This window comes from Sparus aurata, chromosome 24 (genome assembly GCF_900880675.1).
Source record: "Sparus aurata chromosome 24, fSpaAur1.1, whole genome shotgun sequence".
Lineage (NCBI taxonomy): Eukaryota > Metazoa > Chordata > Actinopteri > Spariformes > Sparidae > Sparus > Sparus aurata.
This window is the reverse complement of record NC_044210.1, coordinates 1,126,038-1,150,671: the sequence shown is the minus strand read 5'-3', so window position 1 is coordinate 1,150,671 and position 24,634 is coordinate 1,126,038. Positions and strand designations below refer to the sequence as shown.

Genomic DNA, 24,634 nt, shown 5'->3' with positions numbered 1-24,634 from the left:
TATTGACATAGGGGTCACTTAAAAAGCACATACCTCTGCCAAGAATATATTATCATCTGGATTTATGGTTTTATCAGAAAAGAATTTCAATCTGCATCCAGATACACACAGTGATTGACAGATGATTGTCCTAATGGAGTAATTATTATTACACCATTCAAACAGCGTGTTTCTGTAATACCAGGACCCGGTGATATCAGGAGGTTATGCAGGACCCAATAGGTGATATGTGTTCTTGTATGCAAATGTTGAAATTATAAAAAATAGCCAGCCAGGTCTGGAGGAGAGGATTGGATGCAGAGCCAGACCCTCTGAATGAATAAACACCCAGAGTCACATCAGACTTTACGGATATAAAAACAAGTTACGTGAGTGGTTGATCTGAATTCATACACACACACACACACACCCCATCGGTGCATGCAACTGCTCGCTGGCCTTCAGCTAATGTACAGTTAAGTAAGTAATTTGGCGGTTTGTGACAATTCAATAATAAAGATCTCTCTGATGGGACTCAGGCACAAATTTTCATGGACATGGTATGTTAAAGTTTTATTCATGTTACATTTAGTCTCACTGGTCGAAATCCTTCCTCATTCTCTGACTCTCACTAAGAAGTTAGAGCACAGTAGTATCACTCAGGCCTGTCTGAGCTAAGCATACCGTTACATTGAGCAAATTGTATGCACTTTGTTATGTAAGTGAACAACTAAACAAAATATATAACAGTGGTCCTGCTGTTTTGAGACATTTTAATGCAGATATGTTTCATATATCTTTAGGGGGGAAATGGGAGAATCATTGATGTATTGTGCACCTCAGAAACTTTATAGTATTGTTGATTGCAGTTACAGTTGCATATTTCTCCTAAAATGAATAAAGAGAAAACTATTTTGTAGACAAAATGGTACTAAAAACATCTGGATTATTCAGATTCAAATCAAAAATGAACAAAAACTGGTCACGTGATATATATGTCATTGTTATGTTTACAGTGTTTTCTGCTGCACGCTAGGGGCAAAATATCAAAATAGGTTAATATAGCTTTGATTTTAATCAACACTGGCATGGATTATTAAGATTAGCTGTATAAAGTCCAGATCAGTTAAGCCTTTACTTTCAGAGTCATTCCAAACAGCATCAATGAATGAGATTTACCTGCAAGTGCATCTTCCAGATTGAACCCCTTAGAGCCATCTAAAAACACAGAATACAAAAGAAGAATGAAATATAAATAAATAGATAGAATAAATAGAAAGCCTTTACAAAACATCACATTAATAGCTTTTTCAATATTACATCCCTTTTTATAATGATATTTTATATTAAAAATCTTGCTAAGTACATGTATTGTTATTCACCTAGCTGAGGTTTTATATTATCTTAAACTGAACTTTGTAACAGTGACAACCTTTGTGGAATCTCAGCTCGCTTGACCATTCAAGAGAGATGAAGAAGACTCAGAGGCACTGATGTCTAAAGTTGAAGTAGGCCATGGAGGAGCAAAATAACAGCACATTTGTGTGCACAGTACATTGTCAAGTCATTCTTCCCGAACCATCTCTAGTTTCAGGTTATGAACTCTAATCTCAGGAACTTGGGAGACAGTCTGCTACAACAGATCCTATGAATCCTATAAGTTTACATAAATAACAACCTTGGTTTGTCAGAGATCCATTTTGTAAATATATCTACAGCAGCTTCGAAATGTTAAGTTTGCAAAGACCATGAGAGGTATAAAGTCATAGATCAGACGGCACTATGCCCTCATCCACACCTTATCGGGCCTAACCGTATACCCGGTTAGGCCCGATAAGGGTACATACAAAATCTTATCCTGTGGGTCCAGAGAGTTCTGGGCCATAGATTTTTTCCACAAGAACAATAGTGACTAATTATTTTAACCTATCTTAGTGTAACTGGGGCAAAGTCAACCCTGACCCAATCTTAAAGTTATCCAGGATAAACAGTCATGAAAATTCTTCTAAATGTCAATGTCTCCTGAAGCTACTTACCTTTGCTGCGAAAAGTATCCAAAAAGCCTGTTTGAGAAATATACAAATATTTCAAAACAATGTTAACACCCATCTTAAGAACCACTCCCTTCTTCAGTTACAACACACAGCATTAAGTTCCATGATGTTGTGAAACTCAAAAGTTGAGTTTTAACCACTAAGCCGGGGGCAACAGAGGGCTCTGTTGCTGCTGTTGGAAAATCATGGTGTGTATCCAATTCAAACACATTAGACTATTTCACAAACACAGCCATTATAAAATGTTTTGCAGCCAATAGTCAAAGACATTATTTATCCTACTAGTAAGAAGCCTCAATGTGTCTGAATGCTTTTTGTGTGTTTGCCTTATGGGACAAGAAATTGCCTCAACATTCGCTGTGAAACTCTCTTTTGTTACAATTCAGAAGATGCATCCAATAAACCTTCACACTCACCACGCTTAAGTCGATCAACAGCTTCTTCTTTAATTGGATCTGTGATTACAGAAACATCACCAAGAACGGTTGGAATAACAGAAAGAAAAAAGCCTGAAACAACTTTGGCTTCAGCGTTACAGACAAGAAGGCTGCGGAGCCAAAGATGCCATTTCAATGTTAACGGGTGTGTCATCAGTTAATCAGAAATGAAAAGGCTAGTACGCCATTTCTGCAAATAAGAAGGACTGAAACTGACAAAATGAATAAAAAAGGCTCAATAATTGGTAATTTAGCCATTAAATACACTGAAAATAATACCTGTTTATTGATTCCATTATTATTGTTCCATTCTATTTATTATCATTTTATTTTTTATGAATTACTTTGCAAAAGGAAAAGAAGACAGGAATAAATGCATAAATAAATCAACTGAATTATAAATTAAAAAAATAAAACATGTATAATGAATAAAAAACACATAAACATAAAAAAATTTAAATCATAACTCGATACATGTCGCCTTGACTTATTTACTTAATTCTTGGTGCATTTAATAGCATTCTATTTTTTTTTAATTGAGTCATTTATTTATTTTTGATTTTGGCAGTTTCAATCCTCTAAACTAAGAGACCTTTGAGAAATGTATACTTTATCATATGAACACAAACTGTCTGACATACAGAAAAGCTGGTGCTGGATCCAGTGTGGTACTAAGAGCCATTTCATTCTCATTGTCGAGTGTTTTTTCGGGGCCCAGAACTAATTTTACCCCCAATGTCCCAACATTTAAAGTTAAAATAAAAATTAAACACTTCTGCCTTAAATAATGACTCAAGTAATCACAGCCCAAGCAAAGGGTCTATAAAGATGTTTACCGTAGTTTGGATATAAATAAATGTCAAAAAACAGCAGTGTCCCATCTCAAACTGTGTTTCTCTTTGAACATGAAGCTAGACATTACTGGTATCTACAAATCAAATGTTGGGTGTGTGGGTCACTATTGAAAGGTGCTGTTTTGATTATTCACATCACAGGTTTACATGCTGGGTGGCAGCAGGAACGGTGCAATGCTGGGGCATTAATGCAGACACCTGGTGTGGTCAGATGTCAGTTTCACAAAATAGCCCGTTTATCAAGCAGGACATGTTGCTGCGGCTTCTGTCTAAGGCTTTGAACAGCAATATTAGTGTCACTCACCATGGTCACCTAGGGCATCAGATCCTGCAAAAGGAAGACAAGGAATACCATTAAACATCTGGTTGTCATTAGCTGCAACAGTTGAAAAAATAAATTATATAAATTGTGTTCTGTGCTGTTTGAGCTGTTTTTATAGGTTGGCCTATTAAGAAAGAACTAACAGGCTTGTAGCTGAGAGCCAGAGATAAAAAAAAATACAAATTTTAAAAAGTATTGATGGATAGTCTGACCTATTATTTATAAACATAAAGAAATACAAGAATTAACAGAACCTCAAGCCTCATTCTTGGAATTCTTTTCATAATAAACTGAGCAGAACATATGCATGAAGAATACCTCCTATCTGATTGGATCTCATCTCCTCTTGTTCCTATCTAATCTTGTTCTCATGTAGAATGATTAAAACGTCATCAACAATGGCTAAATAGATCACCTTGAGATTAAACTTTTGTACTTATAAGCACAAGAAGCTCTGAGAGTGCATGGCATTTACTTGCCTACCATTCACTGACAACTGGGCAGCTCTTCTTGTGGACAGTCGCTCAACTGCTTCAGAATCACTACTAAACTTGACTTGACTTTTAAGGGAAGATTTACATTCTTTAAAACTTGAAATTTTTGACCCCATGTTGTCGAGTCAGCTGTTCTGATGTGAGAAATCAGTCCCCGTGTCAGAGCAACACTTTTTCTACATCAACTAACAAAAACAGATATAATACTGTTGTTCATTAATTGTGTAAAGCCTCTAAGTCTGCTAGACATCACCTTACAAAAGGTACGTTGATACATTAACCATGTAATGATAACAGCAATGATAACAGTTAGCATTTGATGATAAAGCCTGTTGTCCACCAGTCATCTTACCTTTTACTGTCACTGTTCCAGTGACAAGAAGAAGCAAAGCGACAGTCAAATCAAACTTCATGTTGACTCTCCTCGTTGTAGGACCAGCTCGTGTTGTGTTGCAGGAACTTAAGAAGCAGCTGTCCCGTGAATCTGCAGTCCTGACTCCTACCATTTAAAGACCACACTGGGTGTGGCAATCTGAGAAAGCCACATTACAAAAGGTGTATTGCGAAAAATGTTTTTAACGAACGTGACAAGAACAGATTAGTTGAGAATGAACAGTAAACACAGAGAAGACCACAGAGGGATTAGTGGCATGACTGACTCGTATCAGTCTGCCATCACTTGTCATGTACCACCTGTGTGTGTTGCAATAATAACAACTGTGCAGTTTATGTTTGCATTAATTATTATCTTCTTTTCAGTATTTTACTGTATTTTACTTCACTGCTTTATTTTAACATTCATATTTATTTCTTAAACCTGTTAAGAACTAGCCACTATTTTGTGCCTCTGCTTGATAATGAGTGTAATGTCTGCAATTACAAGGTCTATTTGAAAAATCAAGGTGTCATCATAATGGGTACACTTGAAAGATTTGTTCAGATGTGTAAGTATAAGTATATGTGTCACTGGGTCAGAGTAAATGAAGTTGGAACACAGCATAGATGAAAGTTGTTGTTTTTTTTATTACAATTAGAGAATGAAAATATACTAATAAACCTTGCTGTTATTGAGCACTTGTCTAAATTGTGTTTACAACGAAGCCTTTGAGGATAAAATGTATTTTTAGTTTGAAATTTTTTTGGGGAAAATTACATTTTCATTCTAATTGGGGGCAAGTGTCGGGGTGGGAAAGGTTTGGGCTGTTTAACTTATTTCATTGGAACATTGTCCACTTTAGAGCAGGTTAAGTCTTCGATAATGACAGTTTTTCCATTTTCAGATGCCACAGAACGGCCCACACAAGAATATGAAAATGAAAATGTAAATTTGGTTATTGCATTTTCATGTATATATCCTCTGCTTTCTTGTGTTCTTCCTCCCTTATCCAAGCTCGGGTCCTACCAGAGGCCTCGGATTAGTGGTGTGACTGACTCGTATCAGCCTGCCATCACTTGTCATGTACCACCTGTGTGTGTTGCACAACAGTTGTGTTCTGGGCAGTATCTTAGCTGTTCCTAGGACTGCACCCCTCTGGACAGAGATTGTTCCAGGAATCTGCTGGAGCCGCTCTCCCAGTTTTCAACACCCGCTGTTAGGTGCTGGATCATCTCAGCGGCGTCTTTGCTCAGTCTGCATCTGGGGTCCTGCCTGGCTGGTAGATCCCGGTCTTAGCCGATCTTGTGCTGAGTGCCCATTCCTGTGCTGCTGATGGCACATACCGTGCAGGGGTATGTCCCTCCATAATGTTTCCTCCTACTTTTCCTTTTGCTCCTCACTGTTTCTGCTGCCTATAGGGTATTCACTTAGAGGTTCATCACTTGGGACTATCATCATTTGGAAGCTTCACTGTCTTGATATCAGTGGGCCTCCATCTCCTCCTCTGGCCAGCATATTATGCCAGTCTGATGACTGGCAGGGAATAAGTGTTGATTGCCCAGACTTTGTTCTTACCATTCAGCTGACTTTTTAGGACTTGCATAACTCTATGTACGTATTTGACAGGGGATACTTTCCTAGCAACCTCCTCATGGTTTTGATTTCTCTGCTACGCTGCCTTCTGGTAGTTCAGCCCCTTCAGTGAGAATATGTTTCACTCACTCCTGGCATACAGCTTGATGTATCCATGTAGAGGAGGTGGTAGATGATTGCTCAGTAACTGTAGCCACACTTTGTGATAATCTTGCTGAGGGTGTTCAGGCCTAGGCAGACCAGCATCGGGACTGAGCATCTCCTTGTACTGCATAAATATTGTCAAAACAAATAAACACTAATAATTTGAAGAGCCATTAAGGACACAAAAGAAAGGAATGTTTGGATAAATGTTTTAATGATGTATAAAAGTGATTTGTTTTTTATTTCAATTTAAAATGATGATGAATATTGCATGATATAAAGTAGATATAAATATGAATTCTTATTTAAAGGAAAACAAAGTGAAACCAAAGTGCCAAAAGCATTTCAAAATGGAGGTATAAAACTCCATATTTGGGTAAGTTCAGAGATGGGTTTTTTTTTTTTCATTTTCAAGGAATTTTCTTAGTGTGCATCATGTTGAGTTATTCTTTTCCTTGTAAATAAAAGAACAGTGAAGAAGGTGCTGGAAGATGTGACTTTGACACACAGCTGTGGTTTCTGATTAGCACACTGTTAAAAGAACACACATCAGAACACAGGGGACACACAGGCTGAACTCCTGCCCACCAGCGGAACTGCATACCATATCTCCGGCCTGAATGTTCTCTCCAACCAGAAATCAAGACAAAATCATCTTAACTCAATCTTCACTTATTTTTCCAGAACTTTCAACCTCAGTTCTCATTGGGATGTACTAATCGTCACCATGTGACCTGAGTGGCATACGTTAGTCAAGTGATACCAAGAGGCTGAACATGATGAATAAGGGGCACAGAAGTACCCCAGTGGGACTCTCTTACATGGCCTGACTGTCAGAACAGCTAGCTAGAGTGACAGGGAGGCAGCGCTTTGAGTATTAGTTAGAATAGAAAAGCACTACAATTGGCACTCAGTATAGCACATACGTCCACCAGGGCCCAACAGTCCCCTTTGTCATGTCCCCCTATACACATAAGACCACTTGCCATTAGGTAACTAATGTTCCATGCTTAAGTCTCATAATAAGAACTGAACCATCTCACTCCGTCCACTAATGAAGACGATTAGATGGGCTTGTGTTTGGACACTTTGTTAATAATAGAATTTCACCTGCTACCAGTTCAGTCCTACTGTTTCTGTGCTCTTTTTGGTCGCTATTATTCATTTCTGTGAAAAACATCATTATACTTTTTAACTAATTTTTAGACACTGATGATGTAGATGTAAAATATAAAAAATATTAAAAAAGACATTAGTACCAGAATGCAGCCCACCTATCGTTAAAACAATAAACATCATGAAGGTATTTGTGGCAAAACATGGTCACTGTTGAAATGTGCAAACTGAAACAAGTTCTGCTATCATAAAAACTGCACTACCAGGTAGAAGTTTATTGATCCGTACATTAATCAAATGCTGATTGAGACTCTTCATCATTAAGCTATTGGCTGTGAATGGCAAAGGAACCAGAGGCCTGCACTGCAAAGCAAGTTCAACAAACTCACAATATATTTTCATTATCTGGTTTCACTAACCCTAATTGTTATCATAACGCCATTTTCCAAAGTATTTTGTTTGGTCAGTAGGCAGTGCTTTTGTGTGTGTTGGTCTACAATCGGAGTGTAGCATATGTTGCTATGACGATATAACCCATTAAGAAATTAACCACCGTTTTAAACCTGGATTGAACCTTAAATTACCTCAACTAACCCCAACTTTTACTTTGTAGCAAAGGCCTTTCCATACTGAAGTCTGCATCTGGATAATCTACAATCTGATCTGGCCCTTGAATTGCCGTTTGGTGTTTATGGATGTTTTCAATATTCACACTTACAATGGCAATACAAGTGGAAAGACCTGGGAGGTGGCAACAAAAGACAAATACAGCAGCTAGAAGCATAACAACAGCATGGAACTGTTGCTGAGTTTCCTCCCTTTCCATTTTTCTTGAACATGTTATCTATTACAAATCAGGCCAACGTACATGCATATAGAATAATTATATCCAGATAACGAATGAGGCAATTGCACACAACACAACCTTGTTAGCACAGGACATCACAAACCAACTAAATCACCATCTTACCCTCCTGCCCTCCCTGCCAGTGATGGATGCTAGGTGCAGATGGGCTTGGGGAAACCCTTAGTCACTGCAGCAAGAGCTGCCTTAAATCATAGCCCTCATTGTTTATTGTATGATATGTACAGTGCTGCGAAGAAGGAATTCACCTTGCAGACAATGAAGTATACAATTCTGCTGCAGGATTCTGCTGCAGGATTCTGCTGCAGGATTCTGCTGCAGGATTCTGCTGCAGGATATGCACATGCACATGCACAAATCATGAGCAACTTGAAATGTGAAATGCATATTTTGGAAAAGTCACACTTTTGTGTCGAAAGAACACAAAAGACATAATATTCAAAATTAATAGTTCATGTGAGAACACAGTCAGCTGAGTGGAGGTGGTACCACTGCCAGCACCTGCAGGACACAGCATCCTTCCTAACAGCCTGGTCATTTCTGCTACAACACTTGATGGTGTTACAATATTTCTATTTGTGAACACTAACTTTGTATAATAACTACATCACTACTCCATGACATTGGTACAGTGGCCCGAATACTGACTGTTTTGCCACCAAATTAACAAATTAACTGTTAACTTTCCCTTTAGATCCTCTCATTAAAATAAAACATTGTTTGGGACACACAGGAGGCAGAAGCACCATCAAGAACTGAAGCACTGCAGACTTAATTTCAGTGGCCACGTTAACCAATGTGCTGCTCAAGTAGAGCTGCGTGGCCAGCTCACAACCTGCAGTGATAGTGTGCTCTAGTTTCTCCCCATGCCTAGAGTGAATGAAGATAAAGTAAACACACTGATAATCTCTAGAAGAATAATATCACTGTTTGTAATTGTTTTTTTTAGATCACATAAAATTTATATGACTTACAGTATTTCACATATTTGTCAGTTGTGACAGATTATTAAACAAGGCAATGGTGCTTTTACCTTAACTGGTGCTGAGGAAAACATAAAAAGTCTATGAACTATAAATTCATGACATTATCATAAAGATCGGCTCTATCTATGATCGCAGAGGAGCAGAACTACAGCGCTTCTGGTGCGAAGAGCTGGAGTACTGCCCACATTAAGAGTGACCTAATGTGCCCCCCTGTGTGTCCCTGGTGTTTCACTGATTTAGAAGTTGCCTTTAACAAAAGTGCACATGAAACCATTTGGACAGAAAACAATCTCTCTCTCTCTCTCTCCATCTCCTCTCTCTCTCTCTCTCTCTCTCTCTCTCTCTCTCTCTCTCTCTCTCTCTCTCTCTCTCTCTCTCTCACAAACACACACACAACACACACACACACACACACTCCTTTTTGGACATGCTGTTGAGTGATGTGGCTTTGGTGTCCACAGTAACTTAGAGGAGGACACAGGGACAGCCGCCACTCTTTTTCTTTCCTGTGTGATGAGCTGGAAGAGGAGGACTCTCCATCTCCTGAAACTTTCTGTGGATGAAGAAGAGCAGACACAGGAAGAGAAAATGAATCACTGTAATGTTTTATAGTGCTATTTCATTCATTTTTAATATCTCAAATATTCATAACATTTAAAAGAGGTCTGAAACTGAAAACCTGGCAGTGTGATAAAACTTTTAATAGCCCTTCCCATACCATGAACATATGTAACATACATGATGTAATGTGTAGCCAGAGTTATTGGAACTATATTTGTGCACTGATCAATTTTCAGCTACATAGTTAAATGGCCTTTTTATGTGATGTATGATTTGGAGTCTGCACTAGGTGTTAAAAGTTCAAATTTGAAAGGACACTCAACGCATTTCCTGTGTCTGACTTCTATCTGATCTGAGCAGCTTGATGTGGCTTCTGTCAAAAATAGAGTGGCCGCGATCAGCTGCAGCAGATGTGTCGCTGCTGGATCACATCACAGCTATGCCAAGTGGAATCAACCATTAGGCTGTATTCGGAATTACATTAGCCAAAGAAAGACCTTTCTATTTTGAGTATTACAACTCTGTGCAGCAACACATAATCTGTTATGCCTGCTGGACTTTTTGGATCATACATCATTTTCTCACAGGACCTTAAATGACTCAGGGATTTTTTCGGTCTTTCCAAGTAGTAGTCAAGTAACACCTTGTAAACACCTTATAAGGGCAGATGTTGTGCCATGTGCAAGAAATTCAACAGCAGCGAAATGACATACTGCTAAACATGCACAAATTCACAATGCCTTTGGCTAGCTTTGAGCATGCATCTATGCGCTCATGAATTCAAATGCACAAAGCCTCACAATGTTGGCAAAATGGAGTATGTGGAGGAGTGTATGTCTTTCTACAAAAACTGGACTTAGAACATTAAACTGTTTAGGAAGAGAGATGAACACCTTTAAAGCAATTTATTGACTGGACAGTCTCATGTATGTCTATATTGGTAGAGACCCACTAGACTATGAAAAGGTTAGTTTGGGGTCAGCTTTTCTTTTACTGTCCTGCCACCATCACTAAGGGGTATGGGCCCCTTTCACTGGCAAGGGGGAAGGTTTCCTGTTGGGCCTTTACGTGAGGCTCCACAGGGTCAGGCTAACAGACTCTTACACAGGAAGTCACACTGACTATTTATGTTAAGGTGTATGTCATTGAGTGTGATATTTGTTCTTTATAAATTCTTTTACTCCCCGTTGGATCTAGATTGGAGGAGGAGGTTACTAAGTTTAAGTGTGCAGTTGAGCTGGGTGTCACTTGCAAAATAGATCTATTAAAATGGTTTTACTCAATATAAGATGGTTTTTAACCCAAGTAAGATGTGGAACATTTTATCAAAATTAAAGAAAGATACAATCCAAATGTTATACAGGTTTCGACTGCACACGCTACTCATCCACTCATAAAGTCTATTATCAGATAGACTACTTTTTTACATTTAAAAAAGACGGATTAGATCAATGTGAAATAGGCCCTAGCACTCTCTCAGATCACAGTTCAGTTGACATGTTAGTCCACCTGGATTCTCAGATTAAGACCGCTCTCTGGAGGTTGAACTCAGACATTTTAAATATTCCAGCTACCAAGGAAAAACTGAAAATTGAAATTAAATTGTACTTGGAACACAATGATAATGAAGAGGTGACACCATCTGTGCTCTGGAATGCACTGAAGGTCGTGATTAGAGGTAAAATAATATACATTTCCTCTTACACAAAGAACACTAGACAACAAAAACTCAAAAACTTGAAAGATAAAAAGTAGAAACACCAAAAAGAACATTTAGAAACTCTATAGGAATCAAAGGTCGCAAACAATCAAAATGATAAATTAATATCTAAAACAACAATAGAAGAACTGCAATCAGCAATTGGGAGACTACAGGAGGGGAAATCTCCAGGGACAGATGGTTTCACCTCAGAATGCTATAAAGTTATGCAGGACCAATTAGGTCAACACTATTGAAAACATTTAACAGGGTACTGAAAAAGAAAAAGATCCCCCTCCTGGAGAGACGCAATCATTTCCATCATTCTTAAGGAGGGGAAGGACAAATTAGAATGTGGGAACTATCATCCTGTAAGTGCTTCTAAATATTGATTATAAACCGTTCACCTCCATATTATTTAAAAAATTTGAATTGATCCTACCAGAACTAAAACCTATGGACCAGACAGGTTTCATTCAACACAGACAGACTCAAGACAACATCAGGAAAACAATACAAGTTACACAACAACAACTGGAGACGCTTTAATGAGTTTAGACGCCGAGAAAACATTTGACTCAGTGAGATGGTCTCTTTTATATAAAGTATTATTGCAATTCGGCTTTGATGCAACCATAATTGAAACATTTGCAGCACTCTACAATAAACCAACACTCAGATACAAAATTAACGGTGACCTTACAAAGTCAGGTCATTCCAGAAAAGAGGAACAAGACAAGGCCACTCTTCTTCACCCTGTTTGTAGAACCCCTGAGCCAATGGCAGAGGACTGATAAAATCGGGGTAACAAGGCCATCTGGGGAACAAAGAATGGCCCTGTTTGCTGATGATTTATTGATAATTTTATCACAACCTTTGCCAACACTCCAAAAATTGATGAAAATGCTAAAGGAATATAGTGTACTGCCTGGATACAAAATTTACATAAATAAGACCCAGGTATTGATACTTGGCTATGAATGACCAACTGAGATTAAGAAACTGTAAAAATGGAATTGGGATGCAGGATATATAAAATATCTGGGAGTCACCTTGCCAAAGGACTGTTCAAAAATGTCAGAATAAAGAAGAAGTGGGAAAAAGGGGCTGATGTACTGATCTCTGCCGAGAGTTGGGAGTTTATTCCAGCTACAGTGGATCTCAGCAGGTTCGAATATATGGAGAGTTTTCCTGGAAAGATGTTGTGAGATTTTTTAAACAGTCTAAACAGACGGAGTAAATCTGACTCTGTCATTTACTTTTGATTAATCTAATTATGGATTAATTTTTTACTTAAACAGTCTTGAGAGGTTAGCCCCCCCAGCTCTATTTGTGTATGAATAAAAGGTTTAAATAAAAATAAAATAAAAAAAGGATTTCCCTATAAAAAAAATGTATTTAATAAACAGAAAAATTCTATGTGAACGGGAACAGAATGCAATGCCATGCAAATTAAAAATCCAACATACATAGTAATGGTAAACTTCATATCTTTTAACGCAAGCGAACACACACAGTTGCAATTCCCCATCATTTTTAAGATGTAAGATTCATTGTGATGTTGTGTTGGAGTCAGTTTCACTGTCAGATAATGTGGCCCTCCTAACAGAATTGCGTTTCCTGCATTGCACCCGGTGGTGCCGGTTTAGAATGGTAGATGACACATATCAATGAGAAACGGACTTCAACCAACACAACACCAGAGGGTCAAACAAATTATGACAAACATGTCATTTAAATCTCTATATTATAATAATTTAATGTTTATTTAGCAGGGACGATACATATACAACATTGCCACAGAAAATGGGAAAATGTGATGCATATAAGACGTCTAGCTTCAGCTAATTTGCAGTCTTTGTCCCTGGTCAGGCTTTAGAATAGAATAAAATAATCTAAATACAATAAGTGCAATTATACAAAGGCAGTGGATAATACAGTGAATAGGTACAAAATTCAAATATAATTACAAAATTTAATATTATTAACGTTCTATTTATTGGATGACCTCTTGCTGTCCCACCTGTAGTACCTTCACATCCCACCAGAGAGCCAGGGTCCATACTTAACTACATAATAATGCCACTTCAGGGATTAATGCAAGTTGGTATAAAGCTGTTTTTTCCTTTGTGTTGTTTACCTGCAGCATTGGGAAATGCAGATGTGCAAAGTAATTAAGTATGTTGATAACTGACTTCAAAGAGTCCTTTTTTGGAATTGAAATAAACCAGAAGTATAACAGAGCATACTATTATCAAATAATGTATTAATGGTATATTGCAGTATACTTGCAAGAGATCATCTACAGGTGCATCTAAAAAAATATGAATTTCAGAGAAAAATTCCATCCATCCATCCATTAGTCTGTAACCACTGTATCCCTTTTATTGGGTTTTCGCTGGAACCAATCCCAGCTGTCTCTGGGTGAGTGCAGGGTACACCCTGGACAAGTCACCAGCGCATCACAGGGCCCTCATGAGAGGTGCCAACCGCACATCAGGAGCAATTTGGTGTTGAGTATCTTGCTCAAGGACACTTCGACATGCATCTCAACTCAGCCCAGAGCTGGGATCTGAACCAGTGACCTTCCGATCACTAGCCGACCTGCTCTACCCGCTGAGCTACAGCCATCAAGAGAAAAATGAATTTTCCATAATTTTATTCAATTACATTAGTCTACTGTATGGAGAGGCTGATACTGATATCGACACTGATGAGGCTGACACTGAAAAGGTGGCAGGAACAAACTTAATGTTGTGCACCAGCAGGTCATAGTGTTTGAATGTTTTGTGTCTGAATGCTGTTTAAATGTACACTGGATGTTTCTGTTTAAACATATGTCTGAAATAAATAAAATAAAAAGGCAACATAAACTCTGATGCTAGTAAATGCTTACTTCCTGCTTACTCATCTCTGACTGATAGAAGTTTGGCAAAATGTACACTGATGTGAAACATCTGTAACTCCAAACTCAAGATCTTTTACCCTTTAAACTGTCCTTAGCTCCAAGTACTTACGCACATTTATTTAACGTAAACTTGTGTAATCAAATTAAACTGCAGTCCACTGTTTAATGCTTCATATTCTCATTCAACCAGAAGCTCCCAGTCCTGCTGTGTGTTAGCTGTTAGCTCCCTTAGCCAACACACTGCAGGATATGATGTGCAGTGCCCTCTTGGTTTAATCAGCTAGAGACTGAGGGGATAGATAGTCCAGTACTGTGGGAACATTTCTATTCATGTTTTTGTATGGGTGTCACACTGAGTAGCCAGCCGGTGATTATAACTGTAGTATGAACATGAAAAGACACCTGGTTCATTTTGTCGATATCTAAGCAATAGTCTGTCTCAAACACATTATCTTCACAACCGGGCCGTAGTAAGTCTCGAGCCCTGACATTTTAGAAGCGATTCTCTGTTACCCAAGACAACTTTGGTAAATCCAACGATCAATGGGGACTTAGAGAATAAAAGAAAATTGTGGTTATTAAGCTGTGGTTATGTTGAGTGAATCAAATTAGAAAACTCTAAAACAAGGACCTGGATTGAGACTACACTGTAGGAAAACTACAATGAAATAAAATAATTAAGGTCAGTACCTGATAATTTGCACCAGCTCCAAGAAGGCTTCATCAACGTTGTAGCGATTCTTGGCCGAAGCTTCCATATAGTGGATCCTGTTCTCTCTGGCGAATGCTTGAGCGTCCTCCCTGGATATCTGCATACAAAGCAAAAAGGATCTGAGCCCAGCCTCAATGCACTGTTACCTCATCCTGTTAATCTTGTACAGCTGTGCTCTTATTACACTCTCCATTCACTTAAATGATGAGTGATCCACCGCTATGCTACTGTCCTGTGAGGAGCTCAGTTGTCATTACAACAACACATGGGACACAGTTTGCTTTGTGAGAGGTTAATGGTTGCTTCTGAGCTTGTTGCAGTTTACTTGAAAAGTAACTGGTGTAGGAAATGCATTTTTATTTTGAAATTAGTTAAGAAGATGCATTTGACATTTATTATATCAGCATAATGTTGCCGTGTGGCACTCTGCTGTTACTTGTTTCTTTGTGTCTACTTGTTTAGCTATCAGCTCTCTTTCTCGAAATAAGATTCAAATATTTGACATTTCACAAATATTTTGACCACTTGCTTTTTCAATGCTTCACAGGCCTTCTTGACTTTGCCAGGCATGACTAAAACTACATTTTAAAATAAAACTCCATCCAGACAAGCATGTTAGCATTCAGTCAGATCTCCATCCATATTAACACACTTGAAAAAAGGAAGTAGATTATTATCTACAGTTAGTTACTTTTACATGTAAGTCTCTTTACTCACTCTTACTGGGCTTTCATTTTGACTTTATGATGTATGGAACATGTACCAGGCTGGTACTGAGGCAACAGATCATCTTTTGATGAGTGAGTGAACTGTGACTGCTCAGTACAGAATCCTCCTGGAAACATTTGTTTTTTCAATGTCCATGTTTGTCTTGATAAATATATATAGACAAACTTACATCCATTCTGTCCGATACAGACAACTCTTTCAGTTGGGCCACACATTAAGGGCGTCTGAATGCAATTGTATTTGCTTTGCAGCAGAATCACTACTTCTCTTGAATCTGTTACCTCCCAAGAGGAGGTTACGTTTTCAGCCATGTCTACTTGTTGGTATGTTGGCTTGTGAACAGAATTACACAAAAATTATTAAAATAATTTCCACCAAACTTGGATTGAGGACGGTTCAGCCCAGAAAAGACCCCATTAGCTTTTGGTGTGGATCCAGACAAAGGAACAGATCCAGGATTTTTTTCGTCCATCAACATTTTGTTTTTTTAAATATTTTCCCTTTTTTTAAGGGAATAATACATGGTGGATCTTGATGAAAAAAATCAGATGTTTTAAAGTGTCCGGTATCTATGAATAAGTAAAGGTTGGTGTGGATGCAAACACAAATCTGGATCCGACGGATTTAAATATTTTTATATTGTATTGGATGGGACCGAATCAGGGATGGACACATTTTGATGGATAAGACCCAATCAGAAAGCATACAAACATACGTCTCTGTCTCTAATCCTCCAGACTAAAAATGGTTTCAGTTTTCAAACTGAATCAAGGTCTCTAGCGTTTGCCAAAGGTCTCCGTTCTAGAGTTCCTAAAATGCCACATGTAGATGCTAGGCATAATCATAGCAAAAGTAATGTGTTTAAAATGGACACTTATTGATGCTGATGTAGCCTTAGTTGGAGGAGCAGCACTCTATGGGATTTGCAGGAGAGGCCGGCGGGGGCAGTGGCTAAACTGCAGCAATGGGGATTTGGAATTGCACTCCTGTCCTACATTACCTACATTACAATAAAAACAACTTAGACATTTTCATTAATTTTAAATTGATAAACATTATGCACATATAACTCTTACAAACCCTGGTCTACAGCTGAAGTCACACCAAGGCAGTAATATGGCATGAGAATGGTGCTGGAAATGATGAAAAATCTTTATTTACTTTGAGGTTATTCATTTTCATCATCATTTGTAGCAGTCTAGATCTCAGTGCTGATGTGCTACACAGAGTCTTTCTGAACATTTGCATTCAACAAGTGAGAAATGCTAATCCAACTCATATTTTATTAGTTTTGGGTCAAGCACCCTCACACCTAGGACACTATGTCAGGCATGAATCTAGCTTCAGAGTAGAGAGGCCTGCAGTGATCACCAGCTCCAGGAAGACATCTGTATGTGTTTTTACTGCAGTTTTGATAAGTCATCATTCACACCACACACCCACTCTGACTCAGACAACTGGCACATTCTGCCACACCTTACCCCCCATACATACATATATGTTATACACTGCCTGGCCAAAAGAAAAGTCACCCCCCTGGATTTAACTGTCCAACTCATCATTCAAACTCGGAAGGACTTTTTCCAGCCCTAGAACTTATCTCCCCCTTGGAGTCATGCCCTTGGCAGCAACTCCAGCGATTTGCTGCTCCTCCTTTAAATGAGCCCACCTCGTCCGCCTCATATAAGCTTATTAAGTGATGTCACTTTGAACGTATAATCCCACCAGTTCACACATTTTCTTATATCTTCTGTCCTTAGATGAAAAACTGAAAACTGATCAGATTCTTTGAGGACAGCTGTAGGTCACGAGGCACAGCGGGCTGTCCAGGAATTGGAAGGTCGCTGGTGGAATGTGGTTGAGAAAGTGTTGTAAAGCTGTAGAAATGCAAGTCCATTGAACTTTTACTCTGAAGTTTATCTGTCTGCACTATATTCTGGGAGGCAGGAACAAGGAAGGATGAGAAAGCTCACTGACACCATAAAGACACATGAGGGTTACTAACCACTCTTTGCGTTTCCAGGTCAGCCTTGTTTCCAACCAGCACCATGGGGAAGTCGTCTCGGTCTTTCACTCTAAGGATCTGGGTGTGGAATTTCTGGACCTCGTGGTAACTGTCAGAAAGGACAGAGGTAAATAATAAGCATTCACAGTATCAACAAGCATAGATGGATACTAATATACAGTAAGGAACATAATGGCTAAAGTCACGTATGGACACAATCACTGATAGCACCCTGAGTTGCGCAGCACTTGCAACTGTTATCTGCCATGTCTCAATGTCCGATTCCCAAAAGATAATGCAGTAATAACATTACGACACAGACATGCCCATAAATGAGAAAGAAAGTGTTAAATAAGGATAGTCTTTCATTAAGCTATGTTGTGAAAGTGAATTTTTTTAATTGCCACATTCACAATTATGATAAATGTGAAGTTTTGACCGATCATGAAACCCCTTCTGAATGTGCTTCAGTCACCACCAACTCTCTAAAGACACTACAAATGTTTACCTAACTGACTGCATGTGGCTATAAGCTATAATGCAAAAAGTCATTACAATATCCTCTTCATTTCTACAGACAGATTCTGTAATGACATTAAATCATCTTAGCAAATTGTTATCAGCAGACTAATCATGTATATGATTGGTCCCTAAGGACCTCTGTGACCATTGTCACCTTGTTGTACTCCAGTGACACATCTCACATTCATCAACACAGTGTAATATGTTTTAATGTCATCCAACAACCCATCATTTTTGTGATAGAATAGTTTCTCATATATATTTTGTTGAACATGTGTAACACATGTGCATTAAACTGGTTTGTGGATTTGTTGTAATGGAATGCATACAGCTGGTATCCATGACATCTAAATAACAGCTCGACAGTGAGTCTTCATGTCAGTCTCACCACCACTGACAGCTCGCTGCACTTCCTCTTTAGCAGGAAGACAGACCGCCAGTGTGAGTGACACCATTACACTATTACATTGAATGACAAACCATTCAGAACAATGTGTCCACCTCTGAGGCACTCACCGAGCTCGAAGCATGCATCTGCAGAAAGCAAAAATAACTTACTTTCCCAGCGGCCAAACTGCAAGTGAATGTTTCAATTTTACCAGCCACTCAACAGACTACCATTGCTTTTGGCTGGTGAGTGAAGCATATCTTTCAGCCACTTGCATAGCTTACCAGCACTTGGCTAGTGGCCAGTGCATATCTGTAGTTACACACACACACACACACACAGGCATTTTCCATTACCTGCCCCGGTCGTTGAGAGCAAACACCAGTAAGAAGCCTTCTCCTGAGCGCATGTACTGCTCCCTCATCGCTCCAAACTCCTCCTGACCTGCTGTATCCAAGACTGACACACACACACACACACACACACACACACACACACACACACACACACACACACACACACAGAGTATTTAAACAGCCTGCCATGACCAACCATTAACAGAAAAACCTGGAGGCACAGGAATGATGAATACCCCAAACAGCATTTAATTGACAAAGTGGTGCTTTCCATCTGTCACCTGATATTTCTAACACAGAAATGTTGAGGCACAAAAGATGACTATGTTTATGTATAAGCTTAGGAACGTTTTTGGATCTTGTTATTAGTGTTCATGGATGTCAATGAATGTGTTCAAGCATTGACAAGGTTCTAGATGACAGTTGCATTATTGACAGGTGGCAGTTTTTAAAAATCCATACTAAAATCCAACTAAAATCAGTAATGAATATTAGAGCCTGACTGATATACAATACGTTATTGACCGCTCAGTTCTTCAGAGACATGATACACACTCTGGATTGTATCTCTTTGGAGAAGGACTTATACTGCAGCACATGGGCGTCGGAGCCATTATACTAGTGGGACCAGTCCCATTAAAACATTCAGTTTTAATGGGAGTTCATTCAAATGTGTTGGTCTACTCACTCAGCTCCCTTCAGAGTGTTGTGTCAGTGCTTATGAAATCCATTTCACTTTCCTAATTTCAAACAGCGTTTTCAATCTTCCACCTGGAGAGACTGACACATAAAACATACACAAAAGTGTGTTTCTCAAGGTCACTAGTCACTGATGCCCAGAGACAGGTAGCTGAGATAAGGTGGGTCAGATACTGTCACCACAAAAAAAACTGATCAAAGACTATACAAGGTTCTCTGAACTAAACAGAAAAGGATGAAGGATATGCTGTAAGTCTAGATCTTTTAATTGTTACTGCAATGCCACCATTAGATTATTGTTTTTACATAACAGGAAAGCAAAAACTCCAACCCCCTTAACTCATTGTTGGTGATTTTGTTTAGATATTTCATGAGATGTTTTAGTTCTACAGTATGGGTTGGACTGGAAGTTATTTGCTGTTTGAAATGCTAGTAATTATATTCTATATATAGGACCTGTGCCACAAAGCTGTCACTACTGATCTCACACTTTATTATGGTTATCAAATTTACATCAGTGCACTGAAACAGTAAACTTACTAGGACTTTAATGAAAAAGTAATTGACCATTTTTTATAATTATTATTATCATAACAACTTGGCCTTTGTAACTGATTGTAAGCCATGTAATATATTCACAATACAAGAGTTACAATACGTTATGTGGTGAGTCTAACTGAATGTCTTCTGTGAGTTCTACGAGTATGTAGGACACATCGGTTCATCCTCATTATTTCTAAGAGCGTCTTAAGCTCCAGGCACAGCAATCTATCTGGCCCGTTTGTGCCTTTCATGTTTTATCATCAGATTCAACTTACAGAGCTCAGCATTGTTGTTCTGGAAAATAAGCATCTATTTTTCAGAAAAAAACAACGCTTAGCTTTGTGACTCAAATGTAATGCAACATGATCGGCCCAACTGGGGCTGAGGAAACCCATGTTCCCATTGAGAACTCTGACAGAGTCAGTGAGCTGACATGAGTGATCCTACCTTTTATACTGCCCACCACACAAACTACAATTTGTGTGTACACATCACTGTAAGACATGAAATATTACATAGACCAAGTGCTCCCAATATAAGAATGAATCAGATCTATGCAGTTTTAAAGATAATGACAACATACTACTTCTGCTAATCCAAGAAGCTTAAATTTGACCTAACTGTATCATTCAGTCTTGCTGTAAACGGCTACAGGTATAAAGAACTGTCTGCCGTTCACATAATCATGCTACTGTGTGGTGATACAGCGGGGTGACAGAACACATGCGGCAACACTGGCCAAGTGCAAGTCCTAACAAGAGAACGAAGCATTCAGAGAGCAAACACACCGTCTGTGTCATATCACGTCACAGTGCAACACACCCTCTTTCAAACAAAGCCTTTCACACACCCTGCAATCACTCTGACAAACAGTGTAAAGTATGAATTCATGTCCATTATGATAGAGCCTTACTGTCCAGACGGGTCTCCTTCCCATCCACTGTACAGATCTTGGTGTAGGAGTCTTCAATGGTGGGGTCGTAGTCTGACACAAAGTAGGACTGTGGGACACACTCAGTGTTAATAACAGTTTCTACTGTAGTTATGCGCTACAATCAACAGTGTCTCTTCAATGAAGTGACTTGTTTTACAATTTCCCCAAGAAATACCTTGCTCTATCTTGGAGTGTGGTCATTTGTTACTAATGGTTCAATACGACGCAGCTTGAAAAAGATGCAGTACATCTATTCAGCAGCTTCTGTAAGTGGTTGAACATAACTACGGATATCTACTAAAGTACTGTCAAATGACTCTTCAGAAGTCACGCTTGTTTATCAGCCTTCAGTTTTTGTTAAAGTGAGCCTTTCATATCTACAGGGGACACAGGTCCTCGTCCACAGAGGTCCTCGTCCATGGAGTCTGCAAAATATCATGTTTTGGCAGATATTTTAGATTTAATCTCAATCTTTAGACAAAAAATGACATTTTACTTATTTTCATCCTTCATAGTTGTAGGGGTAGGGTAGTAAGCTTAAAGGCTAAATCATGTTAACACAATCAACTAACTGAAAGTAAGCAAGTATATGCTTAGTTAACATCAAGTTAGCTGACTCACTGTGGCGTAAACAGCAGGGTGGATCTGACTTCAACTGTCTCTTCAGGCTGTTTGTATCTTTCCACTTAACCTGTAGCCACAGGTCATTATGTCTCCTTTCTGCTGAATTCTACATAAATTGCTACCATAGATTATTTTTATTATTTTTATTTCCTCTGACCAAACCCGTTCAGTGCTGAAGCCACATGAATATCATTAACTCGATGTTGGTTTGGGACAGCATCACCTGGGACTCTGTTAATCTGCACATGTCCATCAACGGCAGGGATGCATTGTCAGTCAGTTGGATTTTTGGCTTAGTCAGCAGAATCCCTATCTATTTATCAGTGAATGTTAGCATATATAAGCCTGCATCTGCCACACCAGTGCTGTGTATGTCTTACCTGTTTACTACAAATCCGTACTGAATAATGAACGTGTTCACTGTCTTATGGCTCTGATGCTTGTAGCTGTTCTTTCATGTGTATCATATTGAGGCAATGCGATCGTCCAACTACAGCCAGATATGAAGCGAAGCTCTGTGATATTTTTGAAATTGTAGTGCTAGTCAATGTTGGATGACCATTTTGAGAGGCAGAGTGCATTTCAACCTCAACCTCAGCATTTCCACCACTGTCTGACATCAGGCTGTGATTCCGAACTGTACTTTAAATCCAAGAGCGGCTCATCAGCTCAGTTGGAGTTGAGGCTGTCTGCTACTGTAAGTAAGTTTCAAGTTGGTTTTCATAAGGACCAGTGAAAATGTAAACCAATGCTGCAGAGAAGGTATGGTATGGAAGGTTAAATATATAGACTACTCATCATATTTAATATACTTTCAGAAAGGTTATGTAACTAGTGGCTTTATAAATCTCTCATCATGCTTCATAGATCAGTACCAGGTTGTGAAGAACCCTCCCCACCCTCCATTGGACCGGCTGAACACTTGAGCTGCACAGAATCTAGTTATTAACTCATGGATCTCTTTATAAACTCCAGCTAATGAGAAGGTGGAGCACCTGAGGGTCTGTGCTGATGACTATCACTAGACAATTACAATCAAAGACACTGAGTCATAATGGAACATAATATTAATGTATTCACAGCCTACAGTACACAATCACTCGAGTCCTCTACACTCTGAGTGTCCCTCCAGGCTACCCGGGCTGTGTCTATAATAACCCTGTACTGGGGTCCAGTGGAGTCGGTACCTGGATGAACTGGATGGTCAGGGCGCTCTTCCCGACCCCTCCTCCTCCCACCACCACCAGCTTGAATCTTTCTTCGTCTCCACTCATTCTGGATTGACTCTTGGGTTGGTGAAAAAACTTTCCAGGGCCTGGATCGGAGGCCCGCCGGTCCACCAGCAGCTACAGCTAACCCGAGCCGAAGCGAGGCGATCCAAAGCAACGTCCGCAGGTCGAACCTCCCGTGAAGGGTTCTGTTAGCAGAGCCAGCAGCAGGCTGATCTGATCCGAGTAGCTTCAAACTGAAACTTCTTACATGGAGCGCATTCTCCACGACGAGGTTTCAACATGCAGCCGCGAAGTTCACAATCTCTCCTGAAAGCCAAAAGTGTCCCGGAGTTTGAGCGGAGTCTCTGCCTGTCTCCTCAGAGAGCAGCTCCGAGTCTTTGTCTGAGTTCTAGCCGTGCAGTGGTTCGGTTCCGTGTGTCCGGCCTGCTCCTGTCCTCTCCGCCCTGCTCTCTCTGTTCTCCGTGGCCTCCGGGTAGATACTTTGGGCGTAGAACTGCTTCCTCTTTTCTCTTTCCTCCAGAAACTCAGCAGCTCACACACTTGTGTTCAGACAGTAGACACACACACACACACACACATACACACCTACACCGAGACACGGTCTGACACAACACCGCACACTTTAACACGGGTCCCATTTAACTCAGAACCGACCAGAACTAAATCCATGAGTCCACTTCCTAATTTGGTCATTGTGTGTGTGTGTGTGTGTGTGTGTGTGATCATGTCAACATACAGACTCGCGTAAAAAGAGCGTAAAAGTGCACACGCTCCGCTGTGTGACGAGGTGGACTCACTGACTGTCCATAAAGATATTTATTCTGTTGTTAAACACCAGCTGTCCTGTTTAACTCTGTGATCAGCTCTAACAAGAACATATGTGAATCTTCACAGTTCGGTTCCGTCGTCATAGTATAACCGCGCCATGTGTGACTGCTTCCTGCGTCACCTTACCCTGAGGCCACATATTCCTCCCTCCAGTCCGTCACCGACCACACAGTCTCTAGGTGTGGGCAATACTGAAAATGTTGGTATCAATCCGAAGTAAATACAGGGCCAGTATTGCCGATACTGATACTTTTTGCTTGAAAATTCCTGATCAATTAATGATTTTATACTTTTGCCTTTAATTAGTTGACCATGATTATATTAACGATAAACACAGGACAAAGATTTTAGCCAAATAAGAAAATTATATTTAACATAATTAAATCTATAACCTATCTGCATGTAGCCTGAATAGGAATACTAATGTTCCTTCAACAGATACACAAAAGGGTTATTATATTCTTGAGGTAGGTTATATATCTTAATATAAGTATATAGTTTTGAAGTTACAGTTACAGTGAACCTGAGTGAGCAAAGTGAGAGAGGTGAAGAAGAGCGCTGCGCTTTAAGGACTGAGAGAGACGCTGCGCTCACACAAACTCTGTGAAGAAATACAAGTGATTTGATGAATTTATAGAAGAGAAACTACAACAAAATTATCGATCTCATCACGC

General features: G+C 39.3%; 1 protein-coding gene across 1 annotated transcript; it reads right to left on the bottom strand.

Moving 5' to 3' along the window:
- Positions 1 to 6,448: 6,448 nt before the first annotated feature.
- On the bottom strand, positions 6,449 to 23,823 carry rras (RAS related). Its single transcript, XM_030410199.1, has 6 exons — positions 23,088 to 23,823; positions 21,256 to 21,343; positions 19,101 to 19,203; positions 17,835 to 17,943; positions 15,079 to 15,197; positions 6,449 to 9,773 (listed from the first exon to the last, which is right to left on the bottom strand). The coding sequence occupies exons 1-6, from the start codon at positions 23,172 to 23,174 to the stop codon at positions 9,686 to 9,688; spliced, it is 594 nt and encodes a 197-aa protein (XP_030266059.1). The 5' UTR covers positions 23,175 to 23,823; the 3' UTR covers positions 6,449 to 9,685.
- Between the last annotated feature and the right edge of the window lie 811 nt (positions 23,824 to 24,634).

What these genes read in the sequence shown, in the direction of transcription:
- rras (XM_030410199.1), bottom strand. Translation starts at nt 23,174, where the DNA reads ATGAGTGGAGACGAAGAAAGATTCAAGCTGGTGGTGGTGGGAGGAGGA. An exon ending in GCTCTCAACGACCGGGGCAG is followed by an intron (nt 17,944 to 19,100) that starts GTAATGGAAAAT and finishes CCTTTCTGACAG; the next exon opens with TTACCACGAGGTCCAGAAAT. An exon ending in GAGCTGGTGCAAATTATCAG is followed by an intron (nt 9,774 to 15,078) that starts GTACTGACCTTA and finishes CTTCATCCACAG; the next exon opens with AAAGTTTCAGGAGATGGAGA.